This window comes from Actinia tenebrosa, unplaced genomic scaffold (assembly GCF_029948245.1).
Source record: "Actinia tenebrosa isolate PJP-AT-01 unplaced genomic scaffold, QUT_ActTen_1.0 PGA_scaffold15__27_contigs__length_11533743, whole genome shotgun sequence".
Lineage (NCBI taxonomy): Eukaryota > Metazoa > Cnidaria > Anthozoa > Actiniaria > Actiniidae > Actinia > Actinia tenebrosa.
This window is the reverse complement of record NW_028292575.1, coordinates 4,240,602-4,265,102: the sequence shown is the minus strand read 5'-3', so window position 1 is coordinate 4,265,102 and position 24,501 is coordinate 4,240,602. Positions and strand designations below refer to the sequence as shown.

General features: G+C 38.4%; 3 protein-coding genes and 1 pseudogene across 3 annotated transcripts; 1 reads left to right on the top strand and 3 right to left on the bottom strand.

Annotated features, from left to right (window-relative positions):
• Positions 1-3,844: 3,844 nt before the first annotated feature.
• LOC148910889 (uncharacterized) lies at positions 3,845-8,905 on the bottom strand. The gene is made up of 2 exons (XM_089030392.1): positions 8,107-8,905; positions 3,845-6,093 (listed from the first exon to the last, which is right to left on the bottom strand). The coding sequence occupies exons 1-2, from the start codon at positions 8,784-8,786 to the stop codon at positions 4,008-4,010; spliced, it is 2,766 nt and encodes a 921-aa protein (XP_088886518.1). The 5' UTR covers positions 8,787-8,905; the 3' UTR covers positions 3,845-4,007.
• Positions 8,906-10,238: 1,333 nt separating this feature from the next.
• Positions 10,239-12,115, bottom strand: LOC116292822 (uncharacterized). Its single transcript, XM_031700176.2, has one exon. It carries the CDS (start codon positions 11,854-11,856, stop codon positions 11,428-11,430), a length of 429 nt encoding a protein of 142 aa, XP_031556036.1. The 5' UTR covers positions 11,857-12,115; the 3' UTR covers positions 10,239-11,427.
• A 3,192-nt stretch (positions 12,116-15,307) lies between these two features.
• LOC116292821 (uncharacterized) lies at positions 15,308-17,881 on the bottom strand. Its single transcript, XM_031700175.2, has 5 exons — positions 17,867-17,881; positions 16,974-17,492; positions 16,660-16,818; positions 16,068-16,123; positions 15,308-15,751 (listed from the first exon to the last, which is right to left on the bottom strand). Exons 1-5 carry the CDS (start codon positions 17,879-17,881, stop codon positions 15,643-15,645), a joined length of 858 nt encoding a protein of 285 aa, XP_031556035.2. The 3' UTR covers positions 15,308-15,642.
• A 5,554-nt stretch (positions 17,882-23,435) lies between these two features.
• Positions 23,436-24,501, top strand: part of LOC148910888 (uncharacterized) — a 6,883-nt pseudogene continuing 5,817 nt past the window's right edge.

Below are 24,501 nucleotides of genomic sequence, written 5' to 3'. Positions count from 1 at the left end.
GAGTAAAGGAAGTGCTCCTTCGGGTAACCGCTGGTGTCGTACTCGTCTATGTCGGGGAGGCAGTCTTTGTAAACGTCTTCCGTTTGCACTTCTAGAATTAGGGAGTCGGTGTCTGTGTATAGGAGGCGACAGCGGTCTCCGTACTTTGGCTTAAGCTTATCGTAGTAGAACTCGTACATAAGCAGCTTCGATAGATCCAGCACCGTAAAGCCTGTGTAAACGGGCTTGTTTAGTAAGAGGTTTACCCTTTTCATGTGAATCACGTAGAAGTTCAGCATTTCTACGTATCTAACGAAGCCTGGCTGTGACACGTATGCTTCTGCTTCCTCTTTGGTGCTGACTATTTTTACGCTTACGCGCTTGCGGATGTTCTCCATTGTCTTTCCGAACACGCTGTTGTTCATCAGTTTGAAGAGGTTTTTCTCGAAGTCATTTTTCGCTGCGGTACGCTTTTGCGTGTTAAAGTCAATGTAGGGGCGCATCCAGGGTTCCTGCGTGAATTTTAGGACTCTGTGGATCTTCTCTACGCGCATTCCGTGTCGCACGTAGAACTGCAGGTTGCGGTAATGTACCACATACTTCTTCTTATCCATCAGGTTCATAGTTAGTTTCCTGTACGGTTTGTAACCAGGGCACATTTGCTTTTGCAGCGGACTTAGCTGCTTAAATGGTATCTCTATCGCTTCTGGTGCTAAGGGGAACTCATTGTGTTCGTCGTGCAGGCGCTCTGGGTACTCCAGATCCACTTCTAAGACGTAACCCTTGTCTTCCTCCTTTCCTACCTGCATGTAGAAGTCTATCGGCTTCACTGGATCCCATTCGAAGTCTCTCACAGGTAGGTACTGTGACATTGCCCAACCATAAAGGTTATTCGCATCCAGGTAGTAAATGTATGTGGTTGGTTTCTCTGGGTCGTGCTCTACTAAGGGGTTGTTTGCGCGGGCGTAACGTCGGCTGGGTCCGCATACGCCGCCACGAATACCGCCTTCCATAAACCGATACATGTCGTACTCCGTTAGGAGATCCAACTGCGCATTTGTCTTCTTTAACAAAGCACTCCAGCTGAGCCCAGGAGCCGTGTAGAAATTAGCGGGATCCAATCCGTAATATTCCATAGCCATCTTTCTGAAGCTTTGGAAAACATCTGCAAGCAGCACTACGTCAGACCTTAGGTAGATGTCGTGGTAGTCCCCCATGTTCTCACAGGAGTACTTTTCCCACACGTCTAACGCATGCTGGTACTCCTCATCCTTTATACCGGACTCGTTTAGGGTGCTGTAGAAGCGATCTTTGGGTGGTAGGGACTCTTTGAATCGATCCCAGGAATCCATGTATTCATATGGGTAGACTCCTTTCCTTTCCGCACCATATTGACTGGAAATGGGAAAGTTGGTGTTATACTTTACGAGGTTTGCTAAGGAGTCCGCCATAAACTGCTGCGAATCTAAGAACTTTAGCTTACCCACAGTTACGGACATGTAGCGCTCTTTGTTGTTGGGTATGCATTTGACGTCGGAGCCGTCTGTTCCTTGTAGTAGCAAATGGGAGTCGTAACCGCGGAGGTTGTGAAAGAACACCGGAATCTCCATGTCTGGATTTACTTTGAAGTTTATATTGCATTTCCAATGAGCCGCTCCTCTGTATTTACCCGTGATGTGGCAGTGATCCCTAACCTTATCCACATAGAAATCCTCAACAAATGCTTTGTGGCAGTGAATGCAGTGCGTGGAGGGCTTTCCCGGCTTCTCACCTTTCTTAGCATACTTCCCGCATTTAAAATGAGCTTCTCCTAAATACTTTCCATCTTCATCCCACGCTTTCTTGGCTCGTCTTCCAAACTGGAGAAGCGTATGTTGACAAATGTGGCATTTCTTTGCCTTGGTAAAAGCCTCCTGGTTCTCTTTGGTAAATTCCATCTTCTTTGGACGTCTTAATTGTTCTCTAATCTCCCCCTCCTCTTCTCGCAATGCTTCTAGAAACTCATTAGCTGCGTTCTTACCTCGGTAAATCACAGGAGGGTTTGCTTTACCGTCTGATCTGACTACTATGTAACCAAAGGAGCAGATCTCGTGTAATCCTACCTTATTCGTGGCACCACGTTTCTGCTCTTCCTTAGTTATCAACGCTTCGAAGTCTGCATATATCACGTAAGGCACTTGCATCTGCTTTTGATGGTCTGCGTATGAAAGCTCTTTGTTGGTGGGTATCTGGATCCGTTGCGCCACTTCTTCGACTCCGCGGCAGATCTCATCGTGTTTCTTTAGGGCATTTAAGGATGTAAATGACAGCAAGCAGCAGTCACAGAAGTACTTTTTGCCTTTGTGCTTAGTATGTCTGTAGAATAGTCTGCTAATGTGTTTAACCCATGAGTAGTGTCCGCCGTGGTAGAATAAATGTACGCGCTCTCCTTTACTTTTTGACAGAACTAACGGTACTATCGTCTGCTCTCTGACTCCGTAAACGTTAATTGCTAAATCGTTTATTTCCTCAAATATGGGGATGTCTATCAACTGCATGGGAAATTCCACACCATCCCACTCTAAATCATCTGTGGGATACTTACTTGTCCTACAGGGATCCTTCTCTGCTGGATACAGTGCAGACCTGATTGCCCACATAAAGCATCGATTGTCTTCATTCTTCACGTTTACAATAGCCTTCTTCCTTTCTACCCACGTTGGTAGCGGTACGTAACTCCCCCCTCGTATGGGTACGTACCTGGCTATACTTATCTCTATTCCTTCAACCTCCTCTACTGTCCAACCCGATCCTTCTTTCGTGTAGTTAGACAGCGACTCCATTATTGCTTCTAAGGCTTCACTGAGTGACCTATCCAGATTCGTGGATTCTAATATCACTAACGACTTTGATCGCAACATTGCTGTCGTCATTACCTCGTCTTTTGACAAACTTACTTCTACCATTATGCTCGCTTTCAGGGCTCCTAATTCTTCTATACCTTTTCGGAGAGTCCTTTTAACCTTCCTTTCTGACTGACGCCAAAACTGTCTAACGTCAATCTCACCGTTACCGGGTATTGACACCGTGCTGAAGTTGCTTTGGGATTCCATCTATATAATAGGAAATATTTTATACCTAATACCAAGCACTTTTTAAGTCGTCGTAGTCGTACTCACAGTCCTGACAATGCCAAAACAATTTAACCTTAGTCTCAAACTTCTTACCACATCCACAATCATAACTGCTCATACACTTCGTCTTCATTTTCAAATGCTTTTTCAAATCCGCTTCTTTCTTAAAAGTTCTCTTACATTCTTCGCACTCCATATATAGACTAACATATTTGCGCTGTTGCCCCCAACCACACTTGGAGTGGGGGTCGTCCGTAGGTGGATTTTTGACGCGGGTCTTGCCCCGTGTTGAGATTGCGCTGGAACCCCCATTCCCTATACTACTAGTCTGTTATGTAATCAGAGATCAAACTGAATCAAGCCGGTGGGCAAAATGCGTGAAATTAAAAAACAAAACCAAAAACCAAAACCGGCAAAGAACACCAGTTTGTTAGTAGAAAGTTAAGGCAAAATATGTCAAAAACAAGCACAAAGGTGTTTATGGATATTATAATACACTTGGTCAACCACAATTACAAAAATGGAATTGTTGAGTGTTTTTTTGTTAAAAAGTTCTTACGCATTTGTTAGCGATAAGATAGGTAATGTGCGTCACAATCCTCGTACATAGTATTCTTTTTTTTTTTTTTTTTTTTATTTGTCATAGAATATTAAAATCTATCAATAATTAATAATAACAATAATCTCTAATCAATAATTAATAATTTTTAAATATTTATACATTTTTTCAAGATTGTAAAAAACGAATAGAATTTGTCCATTATTTAAATATGAATATGTTAATATATAATACTTACAAAGAAGAAGGAATTATAAGATGAAAAACTGACTAATAAGGAAAATTGAAATATATATTAAATATATAACTATGTATCTTTATCTAAAAATCTACGTTAATAAGCTAAAAATCTAAATTTATAAAATGGCGCTTTCAGCAACCTGAATGTCTAAGTCTATGTTGTTTATATCATTATAAGTTCTTTTTATAGTCCTTGAGCCTCGTAGACATACAAGTGCAGATCTTAACAGAGAGAAACAAGTCTTGGCCCTAATCCATGCCATTGTTTTGTGGTACTCTTCACCTTTCTTTCGGGCTATCAGTTCAGCAAGCCTGCTGTGATATGTTTTGCATTCTTTACTCATACCTCCTGTTGTACAAAAGACAAGGGGAGCAAATGTTCCATGTTCGATTTCGTTTACTCTTTCGGTGTATTTCCGCTTCTTGTCATTTTCATGTAGCTTGTAGATTTTGGGTAGATCTAGATCTTTGTACGTATCTGCATTTGGGTGACAAACCCTTACGTCAAAAAAGGCAGAACGTTGCTTCTCCCAGAAACCTCGTGCATGGATGTCAAGTCTTGCGTCTGCAGCTTTGTTTGCTCCTTTGCTTAGTTTCTCATCTGAGATTGATTGTAACAAGGGCTCAATCTCTACGTCGTTGCATACTGTGCTAAGAAGCTCAGCCTCCAGATTGCGTAATTCGTTGTGACGTTGAATTACGAATCCACCACGTTTACATATCATTGCGTGATCGACCGAGAAATCTTCACCACATACACACTTTGATGGAATGTCTCTGAAAGACCAATTATAACGGAGACGTAAAGCGTCTCTAAATTCTCTCTTGTTCAAGTCGAATCCCATTTCCTTAAGAGGAATTACAGTTAACCAGGTTGATGCTCCTTTCTCTGCGGCTAAGTCCAAGGATCTGGCTGTAATCTTTGGTAGACTTTCCTTCAGGCTTTCAAACGCATCTTTGGATGCTTTTTCTTTCTCAGTGTGACATTTCTGCTTTGCTGTTTTCACTTCAATTTCATCTGGCAACTCGTGAGACTGGGAGATAATCTTCTCCACAAGTGGGGCACTTACTTTGACTGACGATGAGAATTCATACTTTGCGTCAATACACGGGTTAGTAATACCGATACCTCCATATCGTGTCGGTAGCGATAAAATCTTGCGATCATCTTCATCACATTCTTTTTGTGTCATGGCGGGTATAAACACGTCGGAGATGGCAGCTTCTAAAGGTTTCAGTAGGTCTGAGATATCTGGAAGTGTGCGAAGAAAGTACGTCCAGCGATGTTTTAAGCCAAACGTGTAGGCAGCGTAACAGGCCTGTGGCTGTGATAGAGCAAATTCTGCTAATTTGGTGATCTCGTTCACCCAGTTGTCAATCTTTTCCGTGACGTACTCGTTTAGAAGCGATCTGGAACCAAGAACTGCACCAAGATGTTTGTGCCCCTCCACTGTTACATTAATGGGTGTATCCTTAAAAGTTTCTCTGACGATTTCTTCTTTTGGTGGCTTTACTATAACCCAGCACTTCTTTGCGTTGGAGAAGTACCCAAGATCTGGTCCGTACTGGTTAAGAGTGTCCCACCATTTTTTAAGATCCGCTGCTTTTCCTACACCACTAGCGTCATCAGCGAACCAGCATTGCTTGGCGTCAGAAAAAGCCTGCAATGTTGTAATAAGAGGCTGCATACTCAACGCGTACATACCCATAGCCAGTGGGTCACCTTGTGTTGTTCCCTCAGCTGATACGAGTTCTTTCCCGCCTGTGATGAATAATCTTGCTGACTGTCTGTACGAGTTGATGGCATAAACTGCAATAATAGGGCAAAGGATTCTGATGTTGTGCAAAGCAGCAGCTCTGTTTAGTGAGTTGAAAGCATTTGATGCATCAATAAGAAGTACGGCATCTGTGTTATCTGCAGCAAAGATAGTATTCATTGCGTGAACTGCAGCTTCATTCCCTGATCTCTGGCCTGCACACAATTGGAGAGAGCCACTGGTCTCGATGACGTCATCCTTTGACACATTCATTACGCACTTTCCAATGATTCTTCTGATTACCTCTCCAACTCCAATGGGTCTTACGCTGCCTTCACCTTTGTCAAGCGGTATCAAACGACTTGCAACTAATGCCTCTATGGTGGTGGGATCTACATATGTTGTACAGAGGATCTTTGTCATTGTGGCTAGTGCTTCACAAAGTGAACAGTGGACTGCGTACCGTAATCTAAACAACTCTTTGAAAAAGCAATGCAATTCAGCAAAATGGAACCATCTGAAAGATCTAGCAAACAAATTAAAATCCGAGAACAATTCAAAGCCATTCTGGAACTACATGAAATCAAAACGAAAAGGTACCAACGACTTAGTGTTGCTGAAAGAAGGAAGTCAAGAAGTGACAAGTGATCAAGACATAGCACAACACATGAATGAATACTTTTCATCTGTATTTACACGAGAACAATGCATCCTTCCAGAATTTGGCTTTGTTGTTACTGAAAAGTTACGCAACGTTCAATGTTCAGCTAATGAAGTGGAAAGTTATCTAAAAGAATTGAACATTCACAAGTCCCCTGGGCCCGATCAAGTACTACCGCGTATCTTGAAAGAATGTGCAAAGGAATTATCCACATCACTGTGCAAGATGTTTAACAAGTCGTTTTATTCTGGTACACTTCCATCGGACTGGAAAATTGCAAATATAACTCCAATCCACAAAAAAGGTCCAAAACACAACAAGGAAAATTACCGTCAAATCTCGTTGACATCTATCATTTGTAAAGTGGCAGAGAAAATAGTACGATCAAGAGTCATAGCCTTCTGGACAGAACATCAACTATTAAACCAAAATCAATTTGGATACTTAAAAGGCAGATCAACGGTAGGCCAACTTCTAAGTAGCTATAATGACTGGTGTTTATCAAGAAATACCTCAAAAGCGACAGATGTTATCTTTTTAGACCTGTCAAAGGCGTTTGACAGCGTTCCACATGAACGCCTACTCTTCAAGCTTAACAGGTATGGCATTGACGATCAATTACTATTGTGGTTCAGGAATTTTCTAACTAATAGAAAACAAAGAGTGCAAATACGTGGATCCTTTTCTGATTGGTCTCCAGTAACATCGGGTGTCCCGCAAGGTTCAATTCTGGGGCCGATCTTGTTTCTGTTATATGTAAATGACATTCCAAATGTAGCCACATCAAGCATCAAATTGTTTGCTGATGATACTAAGATCTATCGACGACTAACCGACGTTGGGGATGTAACAGCTCTACAGTCGGACCTTGCTTCTTTAGAAGACTGGGCGGCGGATTGGCAAGTCAAGTTTAACCCTAAAAAGTGTGAAGCCATGAGGATAACTCATAAGGGTGATAAGAATAGAACACAATATCACATATCCGACACAGCATTAAAGAACGTACATGACTACAAAGACCTTGGAGTTATAATGTCGAGCGATCTAAGTTGGTCCAAACATGTAGAAGCAATTGTACATAAAGCAAATAAAGTCCTTGGTTTAGTTAAACGTACCACGGGTAGTAGAAATAAGGAAATCTTTTCCATACTCTATAAATCACTGGTCCGTCCCATTCTGGAATATGCATGCCCAGTTTGGGCACCACACCTAGTAAAGGATATCCATGCAATTGAATCTATACAACGAAGAGCGTCACGCATCGCACTTGGTCAAAAACGACAAGAGATGGCATATGAAGACAGATGTAAGATACTCAAATGGAACTCTTTGCAACTTAGAAGGGAATTCCTCTCTCTAGTTGAGTGCTATAAGATTGTACACAAGATGAACGGTCTAGATTTCAGGGACTATTTTGAACTTTGTAAAAGTACGAAAACGAGAGCTAATCACCAATTTAAAATACAGACCAAATCTGCTAGAGTAAATTGTTACAAATATTCTTTTTTTGTGCGAATAATCAAATCTTGGAATGATCTTCCTAATAACGTAGTAAATCATACAGATGAACCCAACGTAAATAAATTTAAAACAAGACTTAAGAAACACATGAACATTTTTCGAAGTTAGTATTGTACATATATATATATATATATATATTATTAGTTCTTAAAATTATTTATTTATTTTAAATTAGGGGACTTATATAGGGCTAACCTCAATGTCTTCCTTTTCAAAATATGTAATCTGCATTTTTTTGAATAAAGTATTATTAATCACTATTAAAAAAAAAAAAGCTTTGAGGAGGATTGCTTGAATGACTTACAGGCAAGAATTCTTCTGAAGCCATTAGCGTCAATACCTGAAGGGCCACCCGAGCCTTTAGTTCTCAGGGCTGCTTGTCTGATCATATCACCGTCTATCTCACTATAAATTGACTCGGGTATCTCATAATCAATTGGGCCGAATAGCAATGATCCCAATTTCGCTGGCTGTGGTTCAGGATGCTTCTCCTTGAGTTGAGTCATGACATCATCTGTAAGTGGTAATATGCCTCCGTTTGTTGATTCATTTAAGAAGCGCAATGCTGAGTTAATTTGTCCTTCCATCACAAGTTTTGCAAAGACTTTTGATCGATCAGGTGGACATGTGGTCTTGTGTTTCTTCATGCGACTTTGAATTATCCTCCCCTCGCGAATTAATTGATTGAGCTCACCGACCTTCCAGAGTGCGAGACGTTTCGCCAGAATGCGCTGGTTTTCTTTAGCTTTAGACTTTTTATTTGGCTTTTGGAGACCCACAGCCAACAGAACAAAGGCAGCTTTTAAGGCAATATGCTGTTTGTCAGAGCACGCATTCCAATCATCTATGTGTAAAGTTATTTGATCGATAAAATTTCTACCAGTTCTCCCATAAGGAACTAAAAAGACATTTCTCCTCCAAGTTGTTATTTCGTTGTAAGCTTCTAGTATGGCCATGGTAGGAATATTAATTTCCACGCCTTCTAAATTTTTACCCCAGCAGATTGTAGTTGGTTTGTTAACGTTTGTATATAATGGAAGATTACCAGGCTTACTCACGCATTCAGAAGAACAATCACTAATTGAAATAGATGTACATGTATTCTTATCGATCCATTCAGCGTTATCTCTTGGGAGAAGATTAATGTTTGTAATATTCAAATTCGTTGATGGATTCGGTTGACTAGATACATATTTAATTTCGTTCTCGTATTCTATAGAATTTTCTTGTAAAATTGAGATATCAACTGCTGAAGAATTTAGTCTATTTGATGCAGCTTGCTTTTCCTTTGGGTTTTTATTTTTGGATCCTTTAGGTCGACCTCGTTTTCTCGGTTCCACTTGCGTGATCGTTGACTTCTCATTGACAGGTTTTCTAGGTCTTCCTCGCTTACGCTCAGTTTGGCTGTCATTCGCAGAAATAAGGTCATCTTGGTTATTTATCATCTTTCCAACTTCTCCAAAATAAAGTATTACGGCTTGGATAGTTTAGTTTAGATTCATTATGTTTTAATTGAAGAAATATGGCTCCTTTGTAGGAGCTCCAACGGGACGTCCTTCCTGCACTGCCTCCAAACGATTATCCAATATTAAAATCTATTGTGTATTTTTCAGTGATAACGTGTTTATCTACGTGCCATAGGGAAACCCGTTTATTTCGCTAAATGGATCATAACAACATTCCATAAAAAAGTAGGAATTTGTTTGAATTTTTTTTGCCGAATGTAAAACGATGTAAGCCAAAATCGAAGTATACGTCATATACCCATATTAGGAAAGTCATGCATGTGATCCTGCAAATCGCGCAACTGTTCAAAAACAAACAGAAATCGATACAGAAATCATTTTAACTGAACAAATACAAACGAACCCAGAATTAAATACTTAGTGTGAGGAACTTGACGTTTCTGTATAAAATTGTGATGCACTTCGCTTTCCGACATTAAGTTTTTCACGTAGATATAACGTCAAGTTCAGCCAGAGGAGTTTCAAGGTGTGATTGAACTATGCATGTAGAAACGAACTTGACCAAATATCCTGAGGGAGTTTTTCTTTGGAAAAAAAAATCTATTTGCGAACCGGTTCCGTATCGTTACCGTTAGTTTGGAAGACATCGCATTCGCATTTTTGGCGAAACTCACCTGAACCAGATTTTTAAAAATACCAGAGCTAGCTGTCATTCACAATTCTTATTTTCAGTGGCGAATTCAATGCGATTTTTATATATTTACTACGTTAAAAAGCGGTATTTTTTGTGAATAACCATATATAATATTTGGGTAAACAGCGGTGTCCCCTGCTGTGGCTGAGATATCCCACTAAATTAACGCCTGCTGTAGTATATTTGAATCGGTTCCTGTATTGACCTACCATGTTAAAAATGAACTCGATTAAAAGCACCATTTCAAAACAGGTTTGTATTCTTTTATTGTCAAACTGATTATTTATTGAAATTTATTGAAAACAATCTTTTTCCATATATTATATTTTTTCTATTTGTATTTACATGTAAAGCTTTTTAAAGACAGATTATCAAAAGCATAAATATGAATTATAAGCATCGAATGAAGTTGTCAAAATGTGATGTAGATGAATTTCCAGAATTTCCGTTCATTGCGTTGTCTAAGCCAGTTAACCTATTTTTATAATCCTTTTCACTAAGAATCTTAAGTCGATTTTGGGTTCTAAAAATAGAAAAGTTTTTTTTCAAATCTCCTAGCTATAAACCCGCATAATCGTTTTGGCTGAAAGGTCTTGAATTTTTCATCATTTTCAATTCCGCAACAAACCACTTTTGGCGCCCAAATTTAGCACGTGCCTGCTGAGATTTTCGCGCCAAACGTTCTTGAAATCATTTATTTATACATCAAAATATATTCATATGTTTTTCTTGATTTTAATTCAATATATTTACAATATCCGCCTTTTCCCAGTTCATAAAGAATCGCCCGCAATTCTTTATTGGCTTTTTTACTATTTATATGGCAATTTCTTGCACAAAGATTGGAGAATCGCTTGGCTGTGTCACCAAACCGATTATGCATCTTATTTTTTGGTCGATTTACTTTAAAAATGTACTTAATTATTGACCTAAATCTAATTTTCTTTGCAAAAGTAGCAAAATTATTTCTTTGACTTGGTGTAAATTTCGAAAATATATCTTATATGTTGCAATATAGCTGAGTACATGACTTAACATTGAATAATTTAAATATTCATTTTATACATTTTTCATGTACATCACACGTACGTACGTACGTACGTTAGTCAATCTATATTGCTTTTTTAAAAAGATTCAAATAGATTACTTAGCTCAAAGCTGTTCATTTATTCCAATCACCCTTTTTGTCTTTCATACAATTCGTCTATGCGAATGCGAATAAAAAAGTATATTCTGCTTTCTTCTTTTTTCATGGTAACATCTTTCATTCTTTGACAGGTGTTCCTACGGATTTTCTGTTATGTCAAGTATTTCTTTTCTGTCGACTTTACATCCCTTTATCCAATTTCTTGTCAAAAAGCCTTCATTTCTTTACGAGCGCGATGGGATCATTTGCTTTCCTTGATTTAAAGTATTTTACCGCAGTTATTAACACCTTTAAGTTGTTCTTTTAGAGTTATTTTCTTCAACGGTATCGAGTCCTTCGCTTGTAGGAACGGCATAAATCTTGAATAGTCTGTCCCATTCTTGTTCTAAGTCTTCGTAACTAACCAAGTCGGTATCGAAGGATCCATGAGGTCCATGATGTTTGGATATAAACTCTAAACCATGTTGAAATATTGTAGCGCTCACTTCACCCATACTTGTTATTATTTTTAGAGGTTTGTCCGACAGTTCGCCAGCTTTTTCTTTGATTTTACGAATCTTTTTACGAAAGCTTTTCTTGAAGTCATGTGGAGTAGAGAAGTATCGTATTTCTACCAAATCATCAGCCCATTGAACTCGTTTACTCCCTCCATTACTACTACAGTCAGATTCAGTGTCACTGTCGATCACATAGTCTCCTACCTCCATCCTGTTTCTCATTTTGTCACCAAGAACGGGTTTGTGTTGTGTCTCTGTTACTTTGTCAAGCAATTCTGACGTTTCCGATTTGCTTTTTGCCGCCGTTTTCGTCGAGATATGTCTACAGTCTGTGACTTTCAGGTTGGTGGGCCGTTTTCAAGTTAAATTCAGAATAACCACCTTTTTTTCATTTAGCGGAGTAGATGTGAAATAAAAATAGGAACTAATGCCTTATATGCATCTATCTCGCCCACGCTTCTCATCTAGAGTTTCCTATACGATTGTTCTTATTGGCTTTCCATCAAAAAAGGTTATTTTAAGGATTTCTGTGACGTCAATGGGCTTGATTTAGTACACAATGGAAAGCCATTTCAATGCTACTTGCGTCAAACTGTCACAACATGAAACGTCACAGAGAGACTTGTAGACACAAAAATTTCAACCCTAAACTAGAATCAAAACCCATAAATTATAGATAACACGTAAAATCGTAAAACCTTTGCTTTTAATGTGTCCAAACCTGTTTTATTTTTATTCCTACTTTAAATTAAAAGGATATCAAAAATATCTTATTCAAAAAAAATGGATTCAATATTCATTTCCAATAGGAGAATCTCTTCCGATAAGCTGACGATCTGATTGGCTGCAATAAGTGACGTTTCCATAGAAACGTATACCCTTCGACAGGTGCATGTCGTCTTTTTTTGATGAATGAAAATTTTTTTTCAAATTAAGAACGATAATTCAGATTAGGTGACAAATTTAAATATCTTTTTCGCTTGTTGATTGGTTGTTGTTCATAAAAGCTCATTTGATTCAGTTTAATTCGTTCTGAACGGCTTCATTTAGAATCCAACCAAACAACAACAATCCGTCTGAATGTAAAGTTCATTGGCAAAAAAAAACCTTGTCAAAATGCATTTAATTTTATTCTGTGAACTAGTTCATTAGGCCTGTCTTATAATCAACTGAGACACGTATTCCTAGATGCTCTTAATGTTAATTTACTATTCTTCTCAAAGACTTTATGAAAATTTTAACAGTTGTCTACAAGAGTTAAATAATACGACACCTCGAAACCCCCAGAATTCTATAAGAGTCTAGCTTCTTCAAAGAATAGGAGGAAGGAAGGGGGCGACCTTCAATAAAACATATTATTTTCTTTTAAAGATTAACAATGACCAATATTATACGAACATGACGCGAGCCACGTACGAAAAGCACTCGGGAGGCTTTCGGAAATGCTCGTAAATGGTAGTTTAAAACATTTATTAGAAGGCGGATTGAATGACAATAGGTTTGAGTGAGCGTAATGTGTCTTTTTGGTTAGCATCGACCTTAGACTCACTGCAATTGAAGTTAACCAAATCGTGGACCCACGCGTTTATATTCCTTATGTTATCACCACTAGGTGGGAAAGAATTCTGGAACGTTCGAATTCACTGGAGTTGTTAAATAAAAGTTCTTAAAGGAAAATCGAATTCAGTCAAGACATTAATTCATATTATTCTGCAGAAGCTTGCCATTTATATGGTGACGCATAAAATATAAATTTTATTATACGTTTAACAAGCAGAAATAATACGGAAAAAAAAAAAGAAAGTTCTTGTAGGTTGGTCATTTTGTTCGTCGTCACTTTTCCTCATATCCTCATGCTGACTCGTGACGTTAGGTTTTTGTTTCGCAAGCCCTCGCTTCTCGCTGAACTTCAATATCACCGTCTCTAATGACTCTCTTTCTTAATATTGCATCCGCCCTCGACTCAAAAAAGAGTTCTCGAACAAAATGAACGCCTGAAGATCTAGAACAAATAAGGTCATTGACTTGATTCTCACTATCAAAAAATGCATTAGTATTACCATGGGATCCGGATGAACTCGGTAATGGAGAGGCCATAGGGAATCCATCCATCCATCCATCCATCCATCCATCCATCCATCCATCCATCCATCCATCCATCCATCCATCCATCCATCCATCCATCCATCCATCCATCCATCCATCCATCCATCCATCCATCCATCCATCCATCCATCCATCCACCCACCCAACCTTTTTGCAATCAAGTGTATATATATATAAAATCAGGATCTAGAAGAGGATCGCGAGTATTTATTAGAGCAGTTTTCGCATGACTGTGAAAAGCTCTCGGCACGAACACGTTCTTGACACGGCAAGGGATACGCCAGACCAATCACATTGCTCGAGAATTCACTCTCCATCCAATCAAATACCCGGAACACTTAAATTTCTAGAATTAAAATTAAAATTCTAGAAAGCATCACGGTCACGGCACGGCACTGAGATTTTCACAGTCATAAGGAAACTGCACTAATTGCAGTGAAGTCTTCACGTGTTTAGCTCACGCAACTGTTCATATTACGTGACGCGTTATACGCGTTCTAATGATGATAAGACTAACAGGTGGGGATCGCTTTGTGATCCATCTCCGTGTATTATCTTACTTGACACGATAAAAAAATGATATCACGATTGGTTCATACGTCAGTATAAGCGAGGTGTGTTGACGATGGTCAGTAAGCCGTATGGTACGACACATTTGAAACGAGACGGGATTTATTATACAGTTAATCGATTACTAGATATCCATATCACAAGAAAACGAGACATTCCTTTATGATGTCATTTGGATGTCTGGTTGGATTTATTACTTAATTAGTATTTGTTCTTATGGCTTAGCCCTTATAAGAGATTTAACCTGTCCCTGTTGGGTAGATATTACTGCAAATTTTGCCATCTGGGTTCGTTGGCCACCAGCAATATGTTGCCAAAAGGAAGTCAAAATTAGCGGAATATAGAATAAATAATTAACGAAAACCTGTCGTATTTGTACCAAATTATTAATGATTTAAACTTACAGGAAGTCGAAATCTTAACTTCCCGTTCCGACAGTTATTATTCCACTTCCGTCTTGGTTGGACAGCAGGTTTACGACAGGCAATCGTCATCGAAGCTATATTTAGTTCAATGATTATTTGTAGATACATAGAGGAATCTTACATCATGGATCCGGAGAACATAATTAAGAGTTTCAGGCAACTTATTAAATATAGTTTATAAATGCAATATTATTTACACAATAAAAAGCAGAATCAAAAAAAAAAAAAAAAAAAAAAAAATCTCCAAGTGGTCAATGAATAAAAATATATTTGTGAATGAAGTGAAATGAACGATCGCGGTCATGTCGTTGCTGTTTACGGGGAGGAAAAACAGAACTTAAAGCTTAATTTTTGCATATTGTCGCGGAGTCAACAGCAGTTTTAAAATGAGCCATTCGTCTCCGCACGCGCCGTCCTCTGTCACGTCGAGTTTTGTTTAATTATAATATGTTTAACGTGACATCTACTTTAACGTATACGAGTCTTACATCAAGAATCTGTTGCGGGTTAAATATATAAATAAGGTGTATTATACAACGTTATAAAAATTCAGTAATGTCTACCACGGTATACGGCGTTATATAATAGTTTAATTTCTATATATGACTTTATTCTCATCTTCCACGTTTACAAACACAAGTCACAACTATTAAAATGTCAGACATACAAGTCACAAGCCTGATGTGCATCATAGGAGATCTTCCAAAGGCAGTGCGCGCACACACTAACTGAACATCATCAGAGTCCGCGTTTGTTTTAATCCCCGCTAGAAGACAAAAGGCTTTTGCGCTCTTGCCTTATTACTTGCTTGAGTTAACACGTAATTCACAATTGGTGATCATGTGACCCCTATAATCATGTGACATGCATGTGACACAAATTCCTCAACACAACGAAGCATATTTTTCTAAAATTCGCTTCGTATGTCCTTTCTTTTCTTCAGTTGTCTCACGGGGTTTGATGTCGGCCGATGTCGCTTTCTTCTTCTTACACTTAGACGATGGTCCGCGAATTTCCTGTTGTTTTTTTAAAAAATTAATCATTACTCCTGCACATGTGATATGGTCTGTGCACGCGGTGTTTATGTGCTGTGCAAATGATGTTCATGTGCTGTACACGTGGTGCTCATGTGTTGTGCACGTGCACCGCGTATGCCGTCAAGGAATTGTGCATGTTCTGTGCATGTGAGGTTGATGTATATTGGAAACGCTTGCGTGTGTAAACTTTTCATGCTGCATATACCGTACTGTTCACGTGTTGTCCTGTTGCTGCGTGTAAAGTGGCAATGTGTTGCGCATGTCAAATTACTAAACACGAAATTGACAAATGTACCTGTAGTTCCCTTGTCGTGTGTGCGAGGTGTCCAGATCACCATATTCTTCTTGTTCCTATGGCAACCGGTGCAGCACATAAGACAAACAAGGGGAAAATGAATAATGAAATTAAGTAAATGAATGGGATGTTAATTGTGAGTTTTCACACTACATGAATAAGTTGCCTTAAATCCAAACATCTCGTCATGATGGTGCTTTTGCTTTGTACCCTTACCTGGTCCCATTCCTACAATTAACCATTAATCTTAATATCTCGTCATGATGGTGCTTTTGCTTTGTACCCTTACCTGGTCCCATTCCTACAGTTAACCATTAATCTTAATATCTCGTCATGATTGTGCTTTTGCTTTGTACCCTTACCTGGTCCCATTCCTTCAGTTAACCATTAATCTTAATATCTCGTCATGATGGTGCTTTTGCTTTGTACCCTTACCTGGTCCCATTCCTTCAGTTAACCATTAATCTTAATATTTCGTCATGATTGTGCTTTTGCTTTGTACCCTTACCTGGTCCCATTCCTACAGTTAACCATTAATCTTAATATCTTGTCATGATCGTTTATTTCTGCTATGCATTGTAGCGCTGCTTACCTGTGTTATTGTTACTGTTTCTTTCTCCAGTAAAGATCTTGCTCGTAATTTTGTTTTCAGTTCAAAAGTTAAGATATTGTCTTTAAAAGTTAATTCTTTTTCTCCAAATTTTGCTCTCCAGGGCTTTGGTTTAACGTCCAGTGGCTTTTTGGGTGTTTCCTAGCAACGAGAAATATAAGTGTAGTCAACCTTCGCCCGCAATCTTACTAACGTAAATCATCTGAAAGACACTCAAGCGGCATTGCAGGCGAGGACTAATTTGATCATCTTGGACAAACAAGACAAGAAGGCAATTCATAATAACTCGAACCAACCTTTTGCTCCTGCAGTTTTGTCTTCAAACGAAGCCGGCTTTCCATCCCTTGTGATGACGTCACTGTATCACGTGATAAGACATCTGACAGCTGCAGCTTAAATTGAACTGGTTCGTTGATTTTTGAAGAAGACGAGCTGCGCCATCTTGGTTTGGGCTTTACTTCAGGTGGTTCGGTCTTCGACTTGGATGATATCTGCGAATGCGTACATCTGCTGGAGACTGGTTCCAAACTCTGCTTCTTTGTACTTGCTGATCGAGATGTACGCATGGACGACGTTTGCGCATGCTCACGCCTACTGGAGACTGGTTTTATACCTTCTTCCTTTCCTTTGTATTTTGGTGGCAAGGTCAAAGAATCAAGATCTCCTTCCGATGACAGCACGATATGTGTTCGCTGTGAACGGTCGTTTTCTACTCCTTTTTGTGACTTTGACGAGAAGTGGCTTGCGTAGCTGTGATGAAGATCCTTCAATGAATCTTGATCCCTCAAACTATGAGAAGGAGTAGCGACACCCACCTAAAAAAAACATTAAAAACGATAATTCTATTAAAGTGAAACTAAAAAAATAGGTTAAGCATATCTATATCAAGGTAAAACTTGGAAGCAGTTATTCAGGAGTAAGGCAACATAAGCCATATTCGGTAAAAAAGCATAGACTATAGCCCATGGTTTTCACGCATCTTGGGCCATTTTCACAACTAATTTTTAAAAGATATGCATTATATGTGATTTATGGAAAAAAGGTCATTTTTGTCCATTTTGGGGCAAAAAGCATGGACTATAGCCTATGGTTTTGACACATTTTGGGCCACTTTCCCACGTTATAGGAAAATACGCATAATTTATGAAGAACGCAAAATAGGGGTGCAGAAGGGCGTGGCGGGGGTTACCCAAAATTCTGCCATCGTAGGGATGTTGTCCCTAGGGCCCACGTCTCACACCATCAATCTCGAATATCGTTGACGTCACGACCATGCCTCCAGCCTCAAAAAGCTAAGTATATCCCAAAGGGGGTTGCAAAAGGGCGTGGTGGGGGTGACCCAAAATTCCGCCATCGTGGGGATGTTGGCCCTAGTGACAAGATCTCACACCATAATTAACGAGCATCGATGACGTCACGACCACGACCCAACCTTAAAAAGATAAGTATAGTCTAAAGGGGGGTTCAAACGGGCGTAGTGGGAGTCATCAAAAGTTCGAGCATCTTTGGGAAGTAAGCCCTAGGGCTCACATCTCACACCATCAATTTCAAGCATCGATGACGTCACGACAACGCCCCCAGTCTCAAATAGCTAAGTATAGCCTAAAGGAGGGTGCAGGAGTGCTTTTTTGCACACCTCTTAAAAAAAAAAGGAATTATTTATGAAGGATGGAATATAGGTCATTTTTGTCCATTTTGGGGCAAAAAGCATGGACTATAGCCAATGGTTTTGACGAATTTTGGTCCATTTTCACACCTTTTGTGAAAATATACATTATTTATGAAGGATGCAAAATAGGTCATTTTTGGCCATTTTGGGGCAAAAAGCATGGACGCTTTTTGTGAAAATATGCATTATTTATGAGGGATGCACAATACGTTATTTTTGGCCATTTTGGGGATAAAAGCATGGACTATAGCCCATGGTTTTGACGAATTTTGAGCCATTTTCACACCTTTTAAGAATATATGCATTATTTATGAAGCATGCAAAATAGATCATTTTTGGCCATTTTGGGGCAAAAAGCATGGACTATAGCCCATGGTTTTGACGAATTTTGGGCCATTTTCACACCTTTTAAAAATATATGCATTATTTATGAATGATGGAAAATAGGTCATTTTTGGATATTTTGGGGCAAAAAGCATGGACTATAGCCCATGGTTTTGACGAATTTTGGGCCATTTTCACACCTTTTGGGAAAATATGCATTATTTATGAACGATGCAAAATAGGTCATTTTTGGATATTTTGGGGCAAAAAGCATGGACTATAGCCCATGGTTTTGACGAATTTTGGGCCATTTTCACACCTTTTGGGAAAATATGCATTATTTATGAACGATGCAAAATAGGTCATTTTTGGCCAATTTGGGGTAAAAAGCATGGACTATAGCCAATGGTTTTGACGAATTTTGAGGAATTTTCACACCTTTAAAAAAAATATATATTATTTATGAAGGATGCAAAAAAGGTCATTTTTGGCCATTTTGGGGCAAAAAGCATGTACGCTTTTTGGGAAAATATGCATTATTTATGAGGGATGCACAATACGTTATTTTTGGCCATTTTGGGGCAAAAAGCATGGACTATAGCCCATGGTTTTGACGAATTTTGAGCCATTTTCACACCTTTTAAGAATATATGCATTATTTACGAAGCATGCAAAATAGATCATTTTTGGCCATTTTGGGGCAAAAAGCATGGACTATAGCCCATGGTTTTGACGAATTTTGGGCCATTTTCACACCTTTAAAAAATATATATATTATTTATGAAGGATGCAAAAAAGGTCATTTTTGGCCATTTTGGGGCAAAAAGCATGGACGCTTTTTGGGAAAATATGCATTATTTATGAGGGATGCACAATACGTTATTTTTGGCCATTTTGGGGCAAAAAGCATGGACTATAGCCCATGGTTTTGACGAATTTTGAGCCATTTTCACACCTTTTAAGAATATATGCATTATTTATGAAGCATGCAAAATAGATCATTTTTGGCCATTTTGGGGCAAAAAGCATGGACTATAGCCCATGGTTTTGACGAATTTTGGGCCATTTTCACACCTTTTAAAAATATATGCATTATTTATGAAGGATGGAAAATAGGTCATTTTTGGATATTTTGGGGCAAAAAGCATGGACTATAGCCCATGGTTTTGACGAATTTTGGGCCATTTTCACACCTTTTGGGAAAATATGCATTATTTATGAACGATGCAAAATAGGTCATTTTTGGATATTTTGGGACAAAAAGCATGGACTATAGCCCATGGTTTTGACGAATTTTAGGCCATTTTCACACCTTTTGGGAAAATATGCATTATTTATGAACGATGCAAAATAGGTCATTTTTGGCCAATTTGGGGTAAAAAGCATGGACTATAGCCTATGGTTTTGACGAATTTTGAGGAATTTTCACACCTTTAAAAAAAAAAAAAATTATTTATGAAGGATGCAAAAAAGGTCATTTTTGGCCATTTTGGGGCAAAAAGCATGGACGCTTTTTGTGACAATATGCATTATTTATGAGGGATGCACAATACGTTATTTTTGGCCATTTTGGGGCAAAAAGCATGGACTATAGCCAATGGTTTTGACGAATTTTGGTCCACTTTCACACCTTTAAAAAAAATATACATTATTTATGAAGGATGCAAAAAAGGTCATTTTTGGCCATTTTGGGGCAAAAAGCATGGACGCTTTTTGGGAAAATATGCATTATTTATGAGGGATGCAAAATACGTTATTTTTGGCCATTTTGGGGCAAAAAGCATGGACTATAGCCCATGGTTTTGACGAATTTTGGGACATTTTCACACCTTTTTGGAAAATATGCATTATTTATGAACGATGCAAAATAGGTCATTTTTGGCCATTTTGGGGCAAAAAGCAGGGACTATAGCCCATGGTTTTGACGAATTTTGGTCCATTTTCACACCTTTTAAAAAAATATGCATTATTTATGAAGGATGCAAAATAGATCATTTTTGGCTATTTTGGGGCAAAAAGCATGGACTATAGCCCATGGTTTTGAAGAATTTCTGGCCATTTTCACACCTTTAAAAAAATATGCATTACTTATGAAGAATGCAAAAAAAGTCATTTTTGGCCATTTTGGGGCAAAAAGCATGGACTATAGCCCATGGTTTTGACGAATTTTGGGCCATTTTCACACCTTTTAAAAATATATGCATTATTTATGAAGGATGCAAAATAGGTCATTTTTGGATATTTTGGGGCAAAAAGCATGGACTATAGCCCATGGTTTTGACGAATTTTGGGCCATTTTCACACCTTTTGGGAAAATATGCATTATTTATGAAGGATGGAAAATAGGTCATTTTTGGCCAATTTGGGGCAAAAAGCAGGGACTATAGCCCATGGTTTTGACGAATTTTGGTCCATTTTCAATCCTTTTATAAAAATATGCATTATTTATGAAGGATGCAAAATAGATCATTTTTGGATATTTTGGGGCAAAAAGCATGGACTATAGCCCATGCTTTTGACGAATTTTGGGCCATTTTCACACCTTTAAAAAAAATATACATTATTTATGAAGGATGCAAAAAAGGTCATTTTTGGCCATTTTGGGGCAAAAAGCATGGACGCTTTTTGGGAAAATATGCATTATTTATGAGGGATGCAAAATACGTTATTTTTGGCCATTTTGGGGCAAAAAGCACGGACTATAGCCCATGGTTTTGACGAATTTTGGGCCATTTTCACACCTTTAAAAAAAATATACATTATTTATGAAGGATGCAAAAAAGGTCATTTTTGGCCATTTTGGGGCAAAAAGCAGGGACTATAGCCCATGGTTTTGACGAATTTTGGTCCATTTTCACACCTTTTAAAAAAATATGCATTATTTATGAAGGATGCAAAATAGATCATTTTTGGATATTTTGGGGCAAAAAGCATGGACTATAGCCCATGCTTTTGACGAATTTTTGTCCACTTTCACACCTTTTGGGAAAATATACATTATTTATGAAGGATGCAAAAAAGGTCATTTTTGGCCATTTTGGGGCAAAAAGCATGGACGCTTTTTGGGAAAATATGCATTATTTATGAGGGATGCAAAATACGTTATTTTTGGCCATTTTGGGGCAAAAAGCACGGACTATAGCCCATGGTTTTGACGAATTTTGGGACATTTTCACACCTTTTGGGAAAATATGCATTATTTATGAACGATGCAAAATAGGTCATTTTTGGCGATTTTGGGGCAAAAAGCATGGACTATAGCCCATGGTTTTGACGAATTTTGGGCCATTTTCACACCTTTTAAAAATATATGCATTATTTATGAAGGATGCAAAATAGGTCATTTTTGGATATTTTAGGGCAAAAAGCATGGACTATAGCCCATGGTTTTGACGAATTTTGGGCCATTTTCACACCTTTTGGGAAAATATGCATTATTTATGAAGGATGGAAAATAGGTCATTTTTGGCCAATTTGGGGCAAAAAGCATGGACTATAGCCCAAGCTTTTAACGAATTTTGGTCCACTTTCACACCTTTAAAAAAAATATACATTATTTATGAAGGATGCAAAAAAGGTCATTTTTGGATATGTTGGGGCAAAAAGCATGGACTATAGCCCATGGTTTTGACGAACTTTTGGCCATTTTCACACCTTTTAAGAAAATATGCATTATTTATGAAGGATGCAAAATAGGTCATTTTTGGCCATTTCGGGCAAAAAGCATGGACTATAGCCCATAGAACCCATGAACGTGAATAACCTCTGCAGTAGTTCTCTTACGATAACTTCGATGCTTTCTTCTGATGATGAAGACTTAAGTTCAAGTAATGAAGGATCTAGTTTTTGTATATCTCCTCCGGAATTAAGGAGCGCTAAAGTTAATACGATAGCCAATGTTTCTACTAGATCATTGTCATCGATCGAAGCTCCATCACATACTGGTTCAGCTAGCTTAGCTCTTAAATCAGCTCTAAATGGAAGAGATCTTGATTCCCTTCATGTTTCGCAACTAAAGACTGAATTGGGGAAGAGGAACTTATCGAAATCAGGAAAAAAAGCCGTCCTGAGGAGGCGACTTAAGAGATCGATATCACAAGAACCAGCCGTTATTACGAAAGTTTCCCGCCAAAATTCAAATCCAAATCAAGAAGATAATCCTATTCGGCCTGACAGTTACCATAACTGCTCTAACCTTATTCAATCCTCAGTAAATAACCTACGACAGGAGCTGCAGCAGCAATTACAAGAAATCAATACTGAAGTTTCAAGGTTAAGAGAGGAATATAACAGTCACAGGAGTCCAAGTGATCTCGTAAGTGAAAACAGAGAACTCAGAGAGAAAGTTTTATTGCTTGAAAGGGAAAACCAGAAAGTCCATGAAGACAACAGGGCCCTGTTAACCACAATACGTTTACTTAATCTTGAAAAAGAAGAGGGTTTACAAGCAAAACCAATACCTAAAATTGTTATTGATGAGGAAAACAAGCCGAATTTGCATAAACCACCAAGTATTTCCTCCAGGGAATCCTCTGCCTTAACAGAAGCCAAAAATGAAATTCCAAATGCCCCTCGAGACAAAGAAACAAAGAAAATCAAGAAGCCTAGTGCCCAAAAAGAAAAAGAGCCTAATTACCCTAAAAGACCCAAACAAAAGAATGAATCCAACAGCACAAAGAAAGACATCTTCATTGTCGGCGACTCGATGATCAAATACTTACAAGGGCACAAGATGTCGAAGACTTCAAAAGTAAAAGTTTGGACATTTCCTGGTTCTACAACTGCCGATATGAAATATCACGTCAAGCCACTTATAAATAAAAAACCAGATGAAATACTCTTACATGTTGGCACCAACAGTTTACGCTCATCCAGTTCTGCACAAGCTTGTGCTGAAGAAATTGCCGAGTTGGCCTCCCTTGTAAATAACAACTCAACAAAGGTAGCTGTCTCAAGTATCATCCAGAGAAGCGACGACGAATCGCTAAACAGAAAGGCAAAAGAAGCCAACACCATCATCAAACAGCTTTGCGAAAGGAACAACTGGAACTATATAGAACATTCCAACATCAAGCCTGACGAACATCTAAACCGGAGTGGGCTCCATCTAAATAGATCAGGAACCAAACAGTTTGCAACCAATTTTATTAATTTTTTAAAGAAGACATAGGAACTAAATGTCATGGAGCCCATAGAGAAAGGGAACAAGGGTAAGTCACGTAATTTAGACAAAATATTTGGTCGTGGTTTAACAATGGCTTCCTTAAATATTAATAGCTTAGTTGCGCACATTGATGAATTACGGGTGTTTCTCGCCGCATCTCCCGAATTGATATCCTGGCAATCAATGAAACTAAATTAGACTCTACCATTATGGATTCTGAGTTACATATAGAGGGTTTCGATATTGTCAGAAAAGATCGATCTCAGAATGGTAGAAACGGAGGAGGCGTATGTATTTACATGAGAAACAACCTGAGTTATCAAAGACGCGAAGACTTTGATGATGGGATCTTAGAACTCATCACTATAGAAATCTTTAAGCCACGATCAAAATCATTCTTAGTTAGTACTTGGTATCGCCCTCCCAACTCACCCCTCGAGTTATTCACGACATTTGAAAAGCTCATAGATAGCATTGATAAGACAAATCTCGATTATTATTTGTTAGGTGATATAAATTGCGATCTCTTAGAACTAACGAGAACGAACCTAGCTTCATCTAATTTAATCGATATTTTGGATATCTATGGGCTTTATCAGTTAGTAAATGAGCCAACACGTGTAACGCATAACACTAAATCATTAATTGACTTATGTGTGACAAAACA